At 38.6% G+C, this 12,577-nt stretch overlaps 1 protein-coding gene across 5 annotated transcripts in view; it reads right to left on the bottom strand.

Annotated features, from left to right (window-relative positions):
- Positions 1-11,605, bottom strand: part of LOC120794769 (protoheme IX farnesyltransferase, mitochondrial) — a 34,533-nt gene extending 22,928 nt beyond the window's left edge. For 2 of the 5 annotated variants that reach the window (XR_005708156.1, XM_040136070.1), the window contains exons 1-4: positions 11,402-11,604; positions 9,213-9,355; positions 8,602-8,989; positions 7,605-7,729 (exon numbers count right to left, since the gene is read on the bottom strand). Coding sequence is in view for 4 of the 5 variants with exons in the window: in XM_040136070.1 (XP_039992004.1) it covers positions 7,605-7,729; positions 8,602-8,989; positions 9,213-9,355; positions 11,402-11,432 (687 nt within the window). In the remaining variant the exon portion in view is untranslated. The other 3 variants (XM_040136073.1, XM_040136074.1, XM_040136071.1) reach the window with 3 other exon arrangements.
- Between the last annotated feature and the right edge of the window lie 972 nt (positions 11,606-12,577).

Raw genomic sequence — 12,577 nt, 5'->3', positions numbered from 1 at the left:
TTATTAAAAACAGATAGAAAGACATTGCTTTAGCTTATTCCAATATTTCTCTAAATTCACTGGACTCATTTAATTTGATACTGCAGGTTTTATTGATTGTATGAAGTCAGCTGGTATTGTAAGGATTTACATCCGTAGGAAAGCTGTGCTGTTTAAATTGAAAAGCCTATATGTATTTAATTAAATTACTGGTGTTGCCTGCCAACACGTTCTAAAATGACTGTCTCTAACTCCATGTCCATCTCGTTATTAAGTTTTTCCTGAACCTTTAAATGTTTTAATCCTTCTACTATGATTGGAATGTACAAAATGTTAACAGACGATGTGTGTCAATAGCTACAATAGGCAGCTGGTTTTTGAAACTTTCAATTGAATTTGAAACTAATATCAGGACCAGAATTTTATTAGTGCTACTTTGGCACTGGTTCTCAACACACTATGCTTGTGTAAATAGCACAGACAATTTTTTGGCCACACACAACGCATTACTCTAGTGATATAAGATAATTAATAAAGGAGCCATTCAACTGCAATACTCATGCCAAGTCTTCTAAAAGAATGGTAAATAAAAAATAAAAAAAAACACACAAACACAAATAAAATAAACAATTCAAGACATTATTGTAAACCAGAATATTATTAACATCCCTGTATCTAAGCTTGCCTGGCAACAGTATTTGCTCTTGGTTCCCCTCGGGCATTATCTTGGGGGGATTTAATAGGTGGATTTACCCATCATGACTTTATCAGAGGAAAGCATCTGTCTCCCATCTGAGGCTGCAAGAGACCCAGTTGTGCAGTTTGAAATGGATTGGCACCCCATGGTTGACAAAGACAAAAGGTTTTAAAGAAATTAACTATTAAACAGGGCTGTCTAGTTAAATATTCATTTTAATCCAGCACCAAAAGAGAGATACCCATCAAGTCCCTTTCGTGCCATCTTGCTAGGCAATTAAAAAGGAATTTCCATCCCTTCTCCCACGCGGAACTAACAGCTTGGTAGAGACCATCAAAACAAAAACTGAGAAAACTATCCATGTCAAAGATCAACATGCTCTTTTGTTTTAACTAAGCTCCTGGAAAACAAGATCCTAAGAGCAGCATCTGCAGTAAGGAAGGGATCACATATGAGTTAAATCGCCCATTTGTCTAAGCTTCTGATGTGTTTGACCTTTAACTCCAAAAAGCACCCCACAAAAATGCCCAACTCATAATCCTTTGACAGCCAAAACATTTTCGAACAGTCAATTACAGTACGCAGCCAGTGGAACTAATGTGACAAGCACTGATACTTTCACAACTCCATCTGCCCGAAGATACCTTTGAAGCTTTCCACACAAGAAAAGCAAATACAGTACGCCTTCAATATAGGGGTTATTTTTGAGGGTATCCACTGCAATTCATCAAATGGATTATGTTATGAGAATGGCGGGGGGTAATTTGCAAGCAGAATGAAAATATATTTCACAAAAAGGGTAACAATGTCATCATGCTAGAGGTATTCTATAGCCCCCATTTGAAACTATATCTTTCCTCGCTACTTCTCCACGGGAAACCGACACAAATCGAGTGGGAAGGTTCCACTGTCTTTGAAAAGTGCAATGGTTGGTGGGGTTTTAGTGGCCATGAGGTCTTGTTACAACTAATGATCTTCTCAAGGAGGTACCATGCTATGTGAGGTACCCTAAACTACAATGAGATGAGCTCTATCCTTCAAAACTGTTGTGGCAGCCTTGACTGTGGAGGCCCAGCAATTCTGCCGCCAACCCAAGCTGAGGCAGACAACTATAACCTACTGTGCTGCTGACAGATCACTATCTACACCTTCAGCCTGTCTAAAGCAGTAACAAAAAATATCTATGTAGTTGGCAAAGATCACTGTAACCACAGTCAAGCATTTTACAACCAAGTGGAGTGCATCAAATGTAAACTGTAGCAAGACCTACAGAAGGCAGTAGCTAACCACTGTCTATAACACTGGCATACTGACTACCTCTGGAAAATGTACTAGTCAATTAGAGACCTATTGTAACTTGAAGAAGAAACAATATAAATTTACATGTTACATACACAATAACCACGTCAGAAAGAATTTCCTAAAGCAGCTTACATCTAGACATTCTTCTAGACATGCTCACGTTGTGTCTTGGTACCCTGGTTGTGGTAATGCTACCTTCTCATGCAAATCACATCTTTAAAAGTGCCCCGGAAGATAATACAAGAGAGAGAAGAGTTTTCAACAAAAAACATATTGGCGACTGTATGGTATCCTATTTCTACCTATTACTGACTGGCCCATAATTAGGGGTTTGCTATGATTGCACAAATGTTTTGCATATAAGGGTTTTGAACAGGATGACTTAAGTCGATGTTAATTTGTCTCATTACTTTGTGTCTAAAATTGGGGGACTATGTAGGGACAAAATTCATCTGATGTGGAAGTAATTAAAGCTTGAGTCGGCTTTTAAACTTTTAAACTCCGGAACTCCGCGTTTCATTTCAAATCATAAAATGAAACACGAAACGTGCTACAGACCAGAGCCAAAACAAAAAATGCTGTATGTCACAGCCCTAATACTTTCTGACTGCACTGTAATACAAACATTTTGCTATGCTAAATGTGATTTAAGGACTTTCACAGAGAACAGCTTATAAATTTGCATCAGTACAGTTCAAAAACCCATATACAGATTAATGTATTACACTAGATATGCCTCAAAGGGGGATTTAATATGTATAATAACATGAGGGAATTTCCAGGTGTGATTCAGATCAAATTCAGGTGGCAACACACCAATCTGACCTCCAAATGCTTGGATAAATATGATTAAGAAGATGAATGCCACTGCAAACAACATAAAGATAGAGATCAGAGATAAAGATATCAACTGCGAGAACAAGCCTGCATTGTATTAGCATGTAGTTGAAATAGTACACTGTGGTGTCAGTGGAGACTGACAAATGCTTTTAAAGTTGAAAGCATGAGCTTCCACTAGAAGCAGAGGGTTTATACAATGACACTGCATTGTGTAAACAAATTAAAATAAAATCCAAGTGCTATCAGTTTGAATCATTCCCATTATTCTGCTGATTAAAAGCATCTATACACAGATTTAGAGGAAATCTGTATCACTGTCAATGAGCTTTTTAATATGGCTAACGTGTACTACAGAAATTGGTTACTCAGCTGTCATGGTCCCATCATGGTTTACATTAAAAGAACCAAAAATTAGGTTTCTTTTAAAAGGGTGTGTAACGATTGGCCTTGGTTACCAACAGATTTGGTATTTTTCTTTTAATTTTTTCAAAAAGTATAGCATCTTTTAAAAAGTATATCAAACATGTTAACATAATGTTCTGATAACATGATTGTCTGTGTAAACTGTCCCCATGTTCAATCATGTTCTCATACACTTGAAGGTTATGACCAAGATGAACTCAGAAGAAAACACGCAGGAGGGTAAATAATACATGCCTGCACAGGACAAGAGAGGAGGGTGTATCTTAAAAGTGGTAGGAGTGGATGGGCTGGGGGCTTGTGGGGGCCCGCTTATGCGTGCCAGCTTCAGACAGCTCACCACAGGAGAGTAACAGACACAAAAGAAAACTCACTGCCATCGTCACGAAAACAGAAATGACACAAGGCAGCCACAAAACAAGCCAGCTTGAATTTTCATCAAAACAAACATGAGATGACATGGTGTGACTTACACTATAGCTGCTGTCAAAATAGTCAAGCAGTACTTATTTGACAGTAAAAGGCTATATCACGCCTTGTTTACACTGCTGGGGACCTCAGACTTCCCTGGGATCTTTTAGTCTCCAGCCTGGTACTCTCATCTGACCGAATTATCCAATTAGCTGAAGTAGTGGCCAGACTTGAAGGTGATGACGGCTGGAAACACCTGCAGTGGCTGTGCCTGGTGTGGGGCCCAGGGGTCCTAAAGACCAGTACTTTTATCTTTTATACGTTATTTAGTTCAATTCTATCTCGCAGGAACAGAGGGAACTATGTGGCTTTGAACAGGCCCAAGCTATTTCTCGCAGTGTAGGTTCTTTTTTCAGTTCAACACTTCCACAAATGTTCTTAATTGCCAATCCATGACAGCTACTTGAACTGGAAGCTGAAATAATTACATCCCTTTTGCTGTTGGACCTGAGACTCTTCTCTCACTGTGAGACAGACATGACAGCATTAATACTTTGGACCATAGTGAGAAACTCTAGACGTCGACATGCCATTATTACGTGACTCCAAGTGCTTACATCCTTCCGTCAGTTTCCTAAATAGAGTAACATTTTAAAAAGAAACCACAACATTTCTGTTTGCCCTACAGGCACTTCCCAATGGGACAAAGAGCAGCCTTGACTTTTGACAGCCCCACTGAAGGTCTGGCTGCCACTTCCAAGAGCCAAAGCATTTTTCTCTCCCTCAAGGCATTTTCCTCCTTTCCTTAAGGTAATTCGACAGTTGTGTGGTCGCATACTTGCACACTCCTCTTTAGATGCCGAGAATTAAAGGATTGGGGCGGAACAGCAGAATCCATAGGAAGTGATCTTCACAGGGGCCTCTCTCTGCTTTGATTTGTTTGTCAAGCTTTTGTTTGATTTTTCATATAAAAGGACATCTAGCTTTGATCACAACTAACCACACCAATGGTGAAGCACCAGTTTTTTCAAGATAAAAGGGAGTAAAAGGAAAAAAACCCTTGCAGCACTTCTGAAAGTAGAATGTTTTTCTTCACCATTTCCCTTTTTTTTTCAGGATTATGAAAAACAAATAGATGACAAACGTGTTGAGATCAGTTACACACAGGTGAGGGTGTGTGTTAGACAAAAAGAACTGACAGACAATCTTGAATGTATTAGTCCATTGCAAAGAGGTGTAGAGTGCCACCACAGTGTCAGGGCAACAGTCAATTATGTGTCACACTTGACATCCCTTGTGCTTGTGTGTGTATAATTACACTGAGAAAAATGGCATTCTTCTCCAAACAAAGCAACACCAACAGCTACTTTTACATCGTATGTAGAAAGGCATATAGCTTTCATACCAGACAAGCAGAGGGAGACAAGACACTACCAACTGTAATCAAGTTTACTTTCTTAATTATGTTTATCCTTTTAACTACCTTTTAAATGAAAGACGGAGCCCTTGCATGACTTTGTCTGATAACCTACTTCAAAGTCAGCCTCACCTGACATGTGGCTAATTTGTTTGAAACAATAATCCCATCTCCAAATCTTGTCAATTAAGACTATGATGACATGCACCATGTCCCACAGAGAACAGGGGATAAGGGGGCAGAATAAAGCTGACTTGTGTGAAGGCTCTGGGTCACATACCAGCTTCTAGCCACAAAAAAGAAGTTCTTGGCCTAAAACAGAGTAAGATCTGATGACTTTCAGCCAAAGAGACAAAAGGCCATTTGTGAAAACAGAAATGTTGAAGTAATATTCTGCCAGGATCTCTTTACAGTTCACTGTATATTTATCTACAGAAACCACATGAAGCATTCCACAAATACCATACTTTGTACCAAAGAACACTTTTTAGCCACATATATGATGCAAAATGAACTATTCAATCTTTTTAGACATCCACAATCTTGTTATATTCCCCCTTTCATATCAAGACTTTATATTAAAGTTTTATAAGTAGTCTACTTTGGTTTAATGTAAAAAAAAAAAAAAATGTAAGAATTCAATCACAGTGAAAATGTATGTTATTGTACACTAGAACTTGAAAAAGTGACACAGTATGGTCTGCTTAATTTTGTCTTATTTCTTTGACGTTCTGCTGCAATTTTAATTCTCAGGTTTTAAAACTTTAAGTTTTTCGAAATTTCAAAATTGAAAAAGGCCCGAGTACATCTGTTTCTTGCAGGTTTTCACACTCATCTAATTGGCAACAAGAATTTGGGCTGCATCTGCTGTGAACTTTGCCCATGTTTCACTTTTACTGTAGATTTTAAACTAGATCTGGATGGAGAAAATCAAGAGAGAGGCACCTAAAGGCAAATAACGTAGTTTCAATGAAACAGAAAGCCATATCATATTCTATCCTCAGGCTGCGTTAGTGGAGAAAATGAAGACTGACAGGGCTAATGTAAGGGTGGGACACCCAGGCTACGAACAGTGGCTGGGTGTCCCTCAGCAGTCTGAACGTCTTGGAGCACGAGTCTGGCCTACTCTCTCAGCATGAGGAGAAGGGGACATTTCTCAAATACCTGAAGAATATTTACACACCTGCTCAGTGTGAGGTAGAGATGCACAGAATTGTCAGAGCAGAGCTCTGTTTGAGGCCACTGAAGGGACAATACAATTTGAGCAATGGCCTGATTTGACACTATTCAGGCCTGACAACAAACACAAAACTGTGTAAACATTACACATTTGTATCCATAGATGTAACCACCTGAGGTGAAGTACAGGGGGGTAAGATGGAAACATTCTGACAGAAGCAAGTTCAAATCCAGGATGATCTGTGTTAGTACAAACTATGTTTGTTTTATTTGGTGGGGCACTCCATTGTTGTTATAAAACAACTGTAAAGGAAAATCTTCCACAACACAATACAGACAGCAGGTGGAACATGCCTGTTGAAGGTTGGCTTGGGCGGGGGTGGAGTGTCTGCCCCAAGGGCAGGAACCTGCAGTGTAATCATGGCCTTTGCCAAATTACAAGCCAAAGAGACAACGAAGCAGAGTTCAATCTGGGACCTGAGGGGGGTCACCCATTGTGCTAATATTCTTAAATCACAGAGCAAATTCCGATGTACAGTGTCAACACTAGAAGGCAGAGGGAGGCCATACTTATTCTAGGTATTCTAAGTTTTAAGCACAGTAGCTCCCCTTTGTTTATAACTTCAAAAAAACCTTTCAGCAGGGAAATAATAATAGCATTACAGTCACATCAATGCATTTTTAGTTGCATAACAAAAGAGGAATGTAAAGTGGTTAAAAAAATTGAGATGTGCTGGCTCTTTCAGTACTTTGTAGAACACAGGTACCACTAAGGAGAACTGTGGATGTCTGTTAACAAGAAGGTTGATGTTTGTATAACATGTCAACAAAAAAATCTATCACTCATCACGAGACCATCAGATATTTTACCAGCTCTGTGACTAATCCTCATTACTTTCTTTTCAAATAGATTAAAAGCCAAAAAACATTTGTACTGTTTACTGCATTTCTTGAAACAATTACACAAGCCTTTTGTTTAATATTTTTTGCTTTATAGGATCTTTATAGTTTGAGTAAATTATCTGTGGGATTAACCACAGATAATTTACTCAAACTATAAACTATATGATTTTACAGTTATCAGTTTTTTAAATATACCTGTATAATCCTGTAGTAAATCCTATCTTTGTGAAGGCTATAATGTTCAGTTTTTTTGATGACAATGTGTCAAAGAGGTGTTGATTAAACTCCATGGTCAACTACTGAGGGTGGAAAGACCTACAATCAAGTTGTACATTAATATTTCTTGTGCTGTGATTAGGCTTAAATGTGGTGTGCAGTGAACCAAAGACAAAAAGCACACTCGTACATGCTGAAATAGACAAGGCCTTGTTTGGCCTTGTTCTGAGGATAACTGACCTGGTTGATGGAATTGGCAGTACAAGAGGCGAGGCCTGTTCCCAGTGAAGATACGAAGAAGATGACTGGGTCAAAGGGCACTGGAGCCATTGCATAGCCAGCTGCTGCAGTTGTAACCACCAACGCTGAAACATCCAAGCAAGAATAATAGAACAGAAACTTAAAAGTGTCCTCCTTTCAGTATTTCTTCTTAGAGTATCAGGTAAAGAGCACTGGTAAATGCTATGCTTTGTTGCTGCAGAAGCCTGATTCAATATAAACAGGAAGAGGGCAGTGGGAAGGACAACAGAAGTTGCAAAATGAAACTGCCTTTTCATGCAGTTTTTATTGTTTGAAAACTATCCATAAGCTATATATCTGACAGCATGCCTTGGAGTCAACCAATCATTCTTATAGAGTGGTGAAGCACATGGAACTGACTAAATTACACTGCATGTCACCTACCACACAATTAACTTATCTACTGCTGATCTGTGTGCTCAGTAAGTTCGCAACAATCATAGTTTCTACACAAACATGGCTCAACAAACTACAGGCTCCCCATAACTCACCTAGAAGTGGCATGTTCAGAGATTTATTTAAAAAAATTAGTGTTGATTGGGACATACTGAGCATACAAATCCCCAGCGGAAACACGGATTATGCTGTGAATTAGTGTATTAATGCCTAGCCACACTGCAACTCTAACCCTTGACTCACTCACTGAGTGAATGACATGAAAGACTGTTTTTTTCTGACACTATGCAATACTATGTAATCTTCCCTGCTTGCACAGTTCTAAACTATATATGATAAATAAGAAGGTGCTTTGTATATGTAGTAATGACCATATCTTTGTATTTGCTCAGATTCATCTAACTTATTTACCAAGTTCTGATATTGTTTCAGAGATGCACATGATTCTGCATGTATCTCCGGTTAATATTTGCACGTATCAACTTCTCTGTGTAAATAGTTCATATTATACAACGTAATCAAGATGTACTGTGTACTTTACCTGTAAGTTTGATTTTGGCCAGTCTGGCATAAATATCTGGTAAGTCAGTCACATCAACCTTCAGCTGCTTCCACTGTCTGTCTAGACGTGCCTCCCTTGCCTCATCTGTCTCCACCTGGACATGTGGAGTCTCATCTGAAATCAGAGCTGTATTGGACACAGAATCTTTCTGTACTGCCACATCTTCTGTAGTGGGTTTCACTTCAGGCTTCGTCTTACTGGTGACATCCTCTGACTGTGGCACAGCATCTGCGACCACAGGATCAATAGTTGGTATTCTCTGCACCTGCCTCTCAACACCGTCATCTCTCTCATCCACAATGGTCAGGACAGCTTCCTGTTTAGGGATGGCACGCTGGTGAAGCTCACTGTTGTTCTTTGCTACATACTGAAACGAAAACAGGTGGACAAGGCGATTCATGGGATAATTTACTGTTATGACCATACAACTGAAGGCAGAAATGTACTGCAAAAAAAATAAAAACAAATAATAATAATAATCAGTACGTAGTATAAGTAGTATGGTGAAGGGAAATGCATTAATAACAAACAAAAGGACATTTCTTAAGTGAAATCAAAAACAATGAGATACTGGGCCCAGTGAAAGCTACCTGGCGTTTAAGGAAGCTGAGATGCTGATAAGTCAACCAGTTTGACGGCTCTCTTCTGTGCAGTTGAATAAGGCTCCGAGCAGTCTGGTCACATCGAGGAATATTTTGAACTAATTTCTGTTTCAAACTTGCACCAACCAAACCTACAAGACACACAAGACGGGCCGTTTAGTTATAAAGATCTATACAGTTTGATTCTGTCAGTAGTAAAACACCATACACGTAGCTCATTTGACCAAAACTAAAAACACAGAAAACCAAGACGAAAAAACTAGGGCTGCAACTAACAATTATTTTTTGTACAGAATAATCTTTTAGTGAAAAAATGCCAATCACAACTTTACAGAGTAAAAAGTAACATCTTATAATGTCTTGTTTTGTCCGACTAACAGACTAAAACCCAACAACATTCAGTTTATTATGAAATATGACATTCAGAAGCAGGAAATCCATCCATTTTGGAGGCTGTCATTTGTGGTATTTTGTCAATCCCATTGATATCAATTAAGGTTGACAAAATATTAGGAACACCTCTAAGTATAACCCTTTGCAGTTCAACAGCACTACAAATGAAAGCGTCCAAAATGACCATTGAAATAAAGGAAGATAGAAAAATATTTGAAGATTTAATGTCAGTTTAAGCCATTTCTTCACTCATACATGGCAGTTAAAGGAAACAGAAAATATACAATAGCCACATAACAACGTTAGATAACACGTTGTGGAACATTACGTTATCATAACAGCAGCAGTGCATAAACTACTTGTTCCGCCTGTTAATAATCCTAATAAACCATGCTTGTGTGGGAATAAAAAGGAAAAAATAAACAAAACTGTGCAGTCTTGCTGTTGCTCCATCTTAAAAAAGAGTGCCCCGGGATGCTTTCGCTTCAAGTGACCATGCAAAGCAGTTGTACTACTGTGATAAGCCATTTACAATTTGCAAAACTTGTTTTTTTTTCTCAAATACTCCTGTGTGAGGTTTTGTAGCTGCCGCTTCTTTTCCAGAGAATCCACGCTTTGACCCAGCGCAGCCATCTTTGCAACGTGCCGTTGTCTAATCAATGACATCAGCTTTTTTGACTTTGGCCCACTTTGTGGCGTCTCATATATTAACAGTAATGGTAATACATCTCTACTCTTCCCATTTCTTAACTAGGATTTTGTTGTGAAATAATAGTAGTAGTAAAAAAGTTTTAGGTACTTTGGATGTTTAGATTCTTATCCATCAAACAATACTATAACGGAGGCATGTGATCGGTTCAAAGGTCATTCTGCAGCATGAGAATGACTCCAAACATACAGCCAGAGTCATAAAGAACTATCTTCAGTGACAGGAAGAACAAGGGGTCCTGCTTATGGTAGATGTAGATGGTACGGCCCCCACAGGGCCCTGATCTTAACACCATGGAGTCAGTTTGGGATCATATGAAGATACAAAAGACACTGCACTTTGTATGACGTTGATTGATAAATAAAAACCATTCATGGCATTATTTTTGAAAGTACCATTTTAGTGTCTAAAACTTTTGCACAGCACTGTATACGTACTCAAATTACATGACCAACAAACTTCATATACACGCCGTTGCTAGTTTATTAGGCACAATTATCTCAAACAAATGCGTAATGATACTGATCTGCAATAAATAATGTTCATTAAAGTTATAATGCTCAACTTTTGTTGAAACTATTGAGAAAGGTGTATCATTTTGGCAGTTCGTTGTAATAAACGGTGTTCCTACATTTTACACACGACATTTACAATACTGAGGGTTGACTAAAATATTAGCACCCAAGTTTGACACGGTGGACATAAGCATTATACAAATGTATTGTCGATAGCATCCTTAACATACCTAACTGTCACGTAACCATTATAAATCCATTATTTTTAAGCTAGCTCTTACTGTTGTTCGATGACATACAGTTACAGTAAAACAATTGAAACGCTGTCGTAATAAAACTAGTCAGTAACAATCTAATTTTGGTCTCTGCAGATCCAGCTGACTTCTCTCTAAGGTCACTACTAGCCTCATGCCACACATCTATCCGGATAGCTATATGCTAAGCTAGCCAGCTAGCTTCCGGCGTTAGCTTCGAAGCCTGTTTTCAGCCGGCGAAAATTAAAAATGACCGTGAAAGGTAACGGCGCGCTGGACGAAGTACCACGTGTTCTCTGGCGTTACCTGACAGCCTGCTACATGGCGTTTTATACATGTTTCTCGGATCATTAAGCCGGCTCCCGTGTCGACCCCTTCACATGCAGCGAGCCGCCATTTTGACCTCGTTAGGTAAACCGGAAACGCTTCCGGGGCAGGGAACGTCAAGGAGTCTGTGAGCCGCAAAGGCTGCAACAAGCAGCAAATCACCCCCAACCTCACACGATGACACCATTCCCAAGGTTCAGTACCGGCTTGGGCAGCAGTGGTGGAACGTAACTAAGTACATGTAGCCACCCAGTTACTGTGTTTAAGTAGTATTTTCTTTTCTTGACAATTTCTACCTCTACCCGGGGAGGTTTTTGCGTTCAAAACACATGAGGAACTATATATAAAATACAACGCTTTGCTGTATATCGAACCACCCAACAGCACATAGGCCACAAGTACAGCAGAAAGGATTGAAAAATCAACGACAGAAAATTAATTTGCAACTATGTTGATAACTGTTTAGGTCATTTGTCATGCAAATATAACAAACATTTCATGGTTTCAGCTTCTCAAATGTTAGTGTTTTTGTTAGGTATGTTCTCAGTTTGATCCCTTTAATTATTTTAATAATCCAATTCTTTTTTTAATATTGTCGAGGTTTGGATTGGTGGTTGGACAAAAGAAAGCATTGTGAAGGTGCTGTGGGCTCTGGGTGACTGTAAAGGCATTTCTCAGTATTTTCTTAATTTTTTTTTTACAAACAAAACAGTCAATAGATTTATCGAAGAAATAATCATCAGATTAATCCGTAATGAGAAATTATCATTAGTTGCAGTTCCATACGAAAAAGTTTAAAAAAAAATTTACATCCAACTTAGCCAACTACAACATTAAAATGCTGCTTACGCTATAATCAGTAGTTATAACCCTGTATTAAGTACAGTACCTATATAGTAGGTGTAATGTACACACACACACACACAAGGGACATTCTGACCTTAAAGAGGACTTGCACATTTTGCTGCGTTTGTACTTCTACTTAAGTCCAATTATGGAGGCAGGACTTTTACCTGTAATGGAGAACTTTTATATGCTTGTACTATTACTTTTACTTAAGTGAAAAATATTACTACTTCATCCGCCACAGTTGTGTAGTAATGATATGACAATTACCATAAGATTACCACTAAAATTACTTCTAATACATCTTAT

This window comes from Xiphias gladius, chromosome 9 (assembly GCF_016859285.1).
Source record: "Xiphias gladius isolate SHS-SW01 ecotype Sanya breed wild chromosome 9, ASM1685928v1, whole genome shotgun sequence".
Taxonomy (NCBI): Eukaryota; Metazoa; Chordata; class Actinopteri; order Istiophoriformes; family Xiphiidae; genus Xiphias; species Xiphias gladius.
The sequence above is the reverse complement of the archived record's forward strand: the minus strand, read 5'-3'. Positions and strand labels throughout refer to the sequence as shown.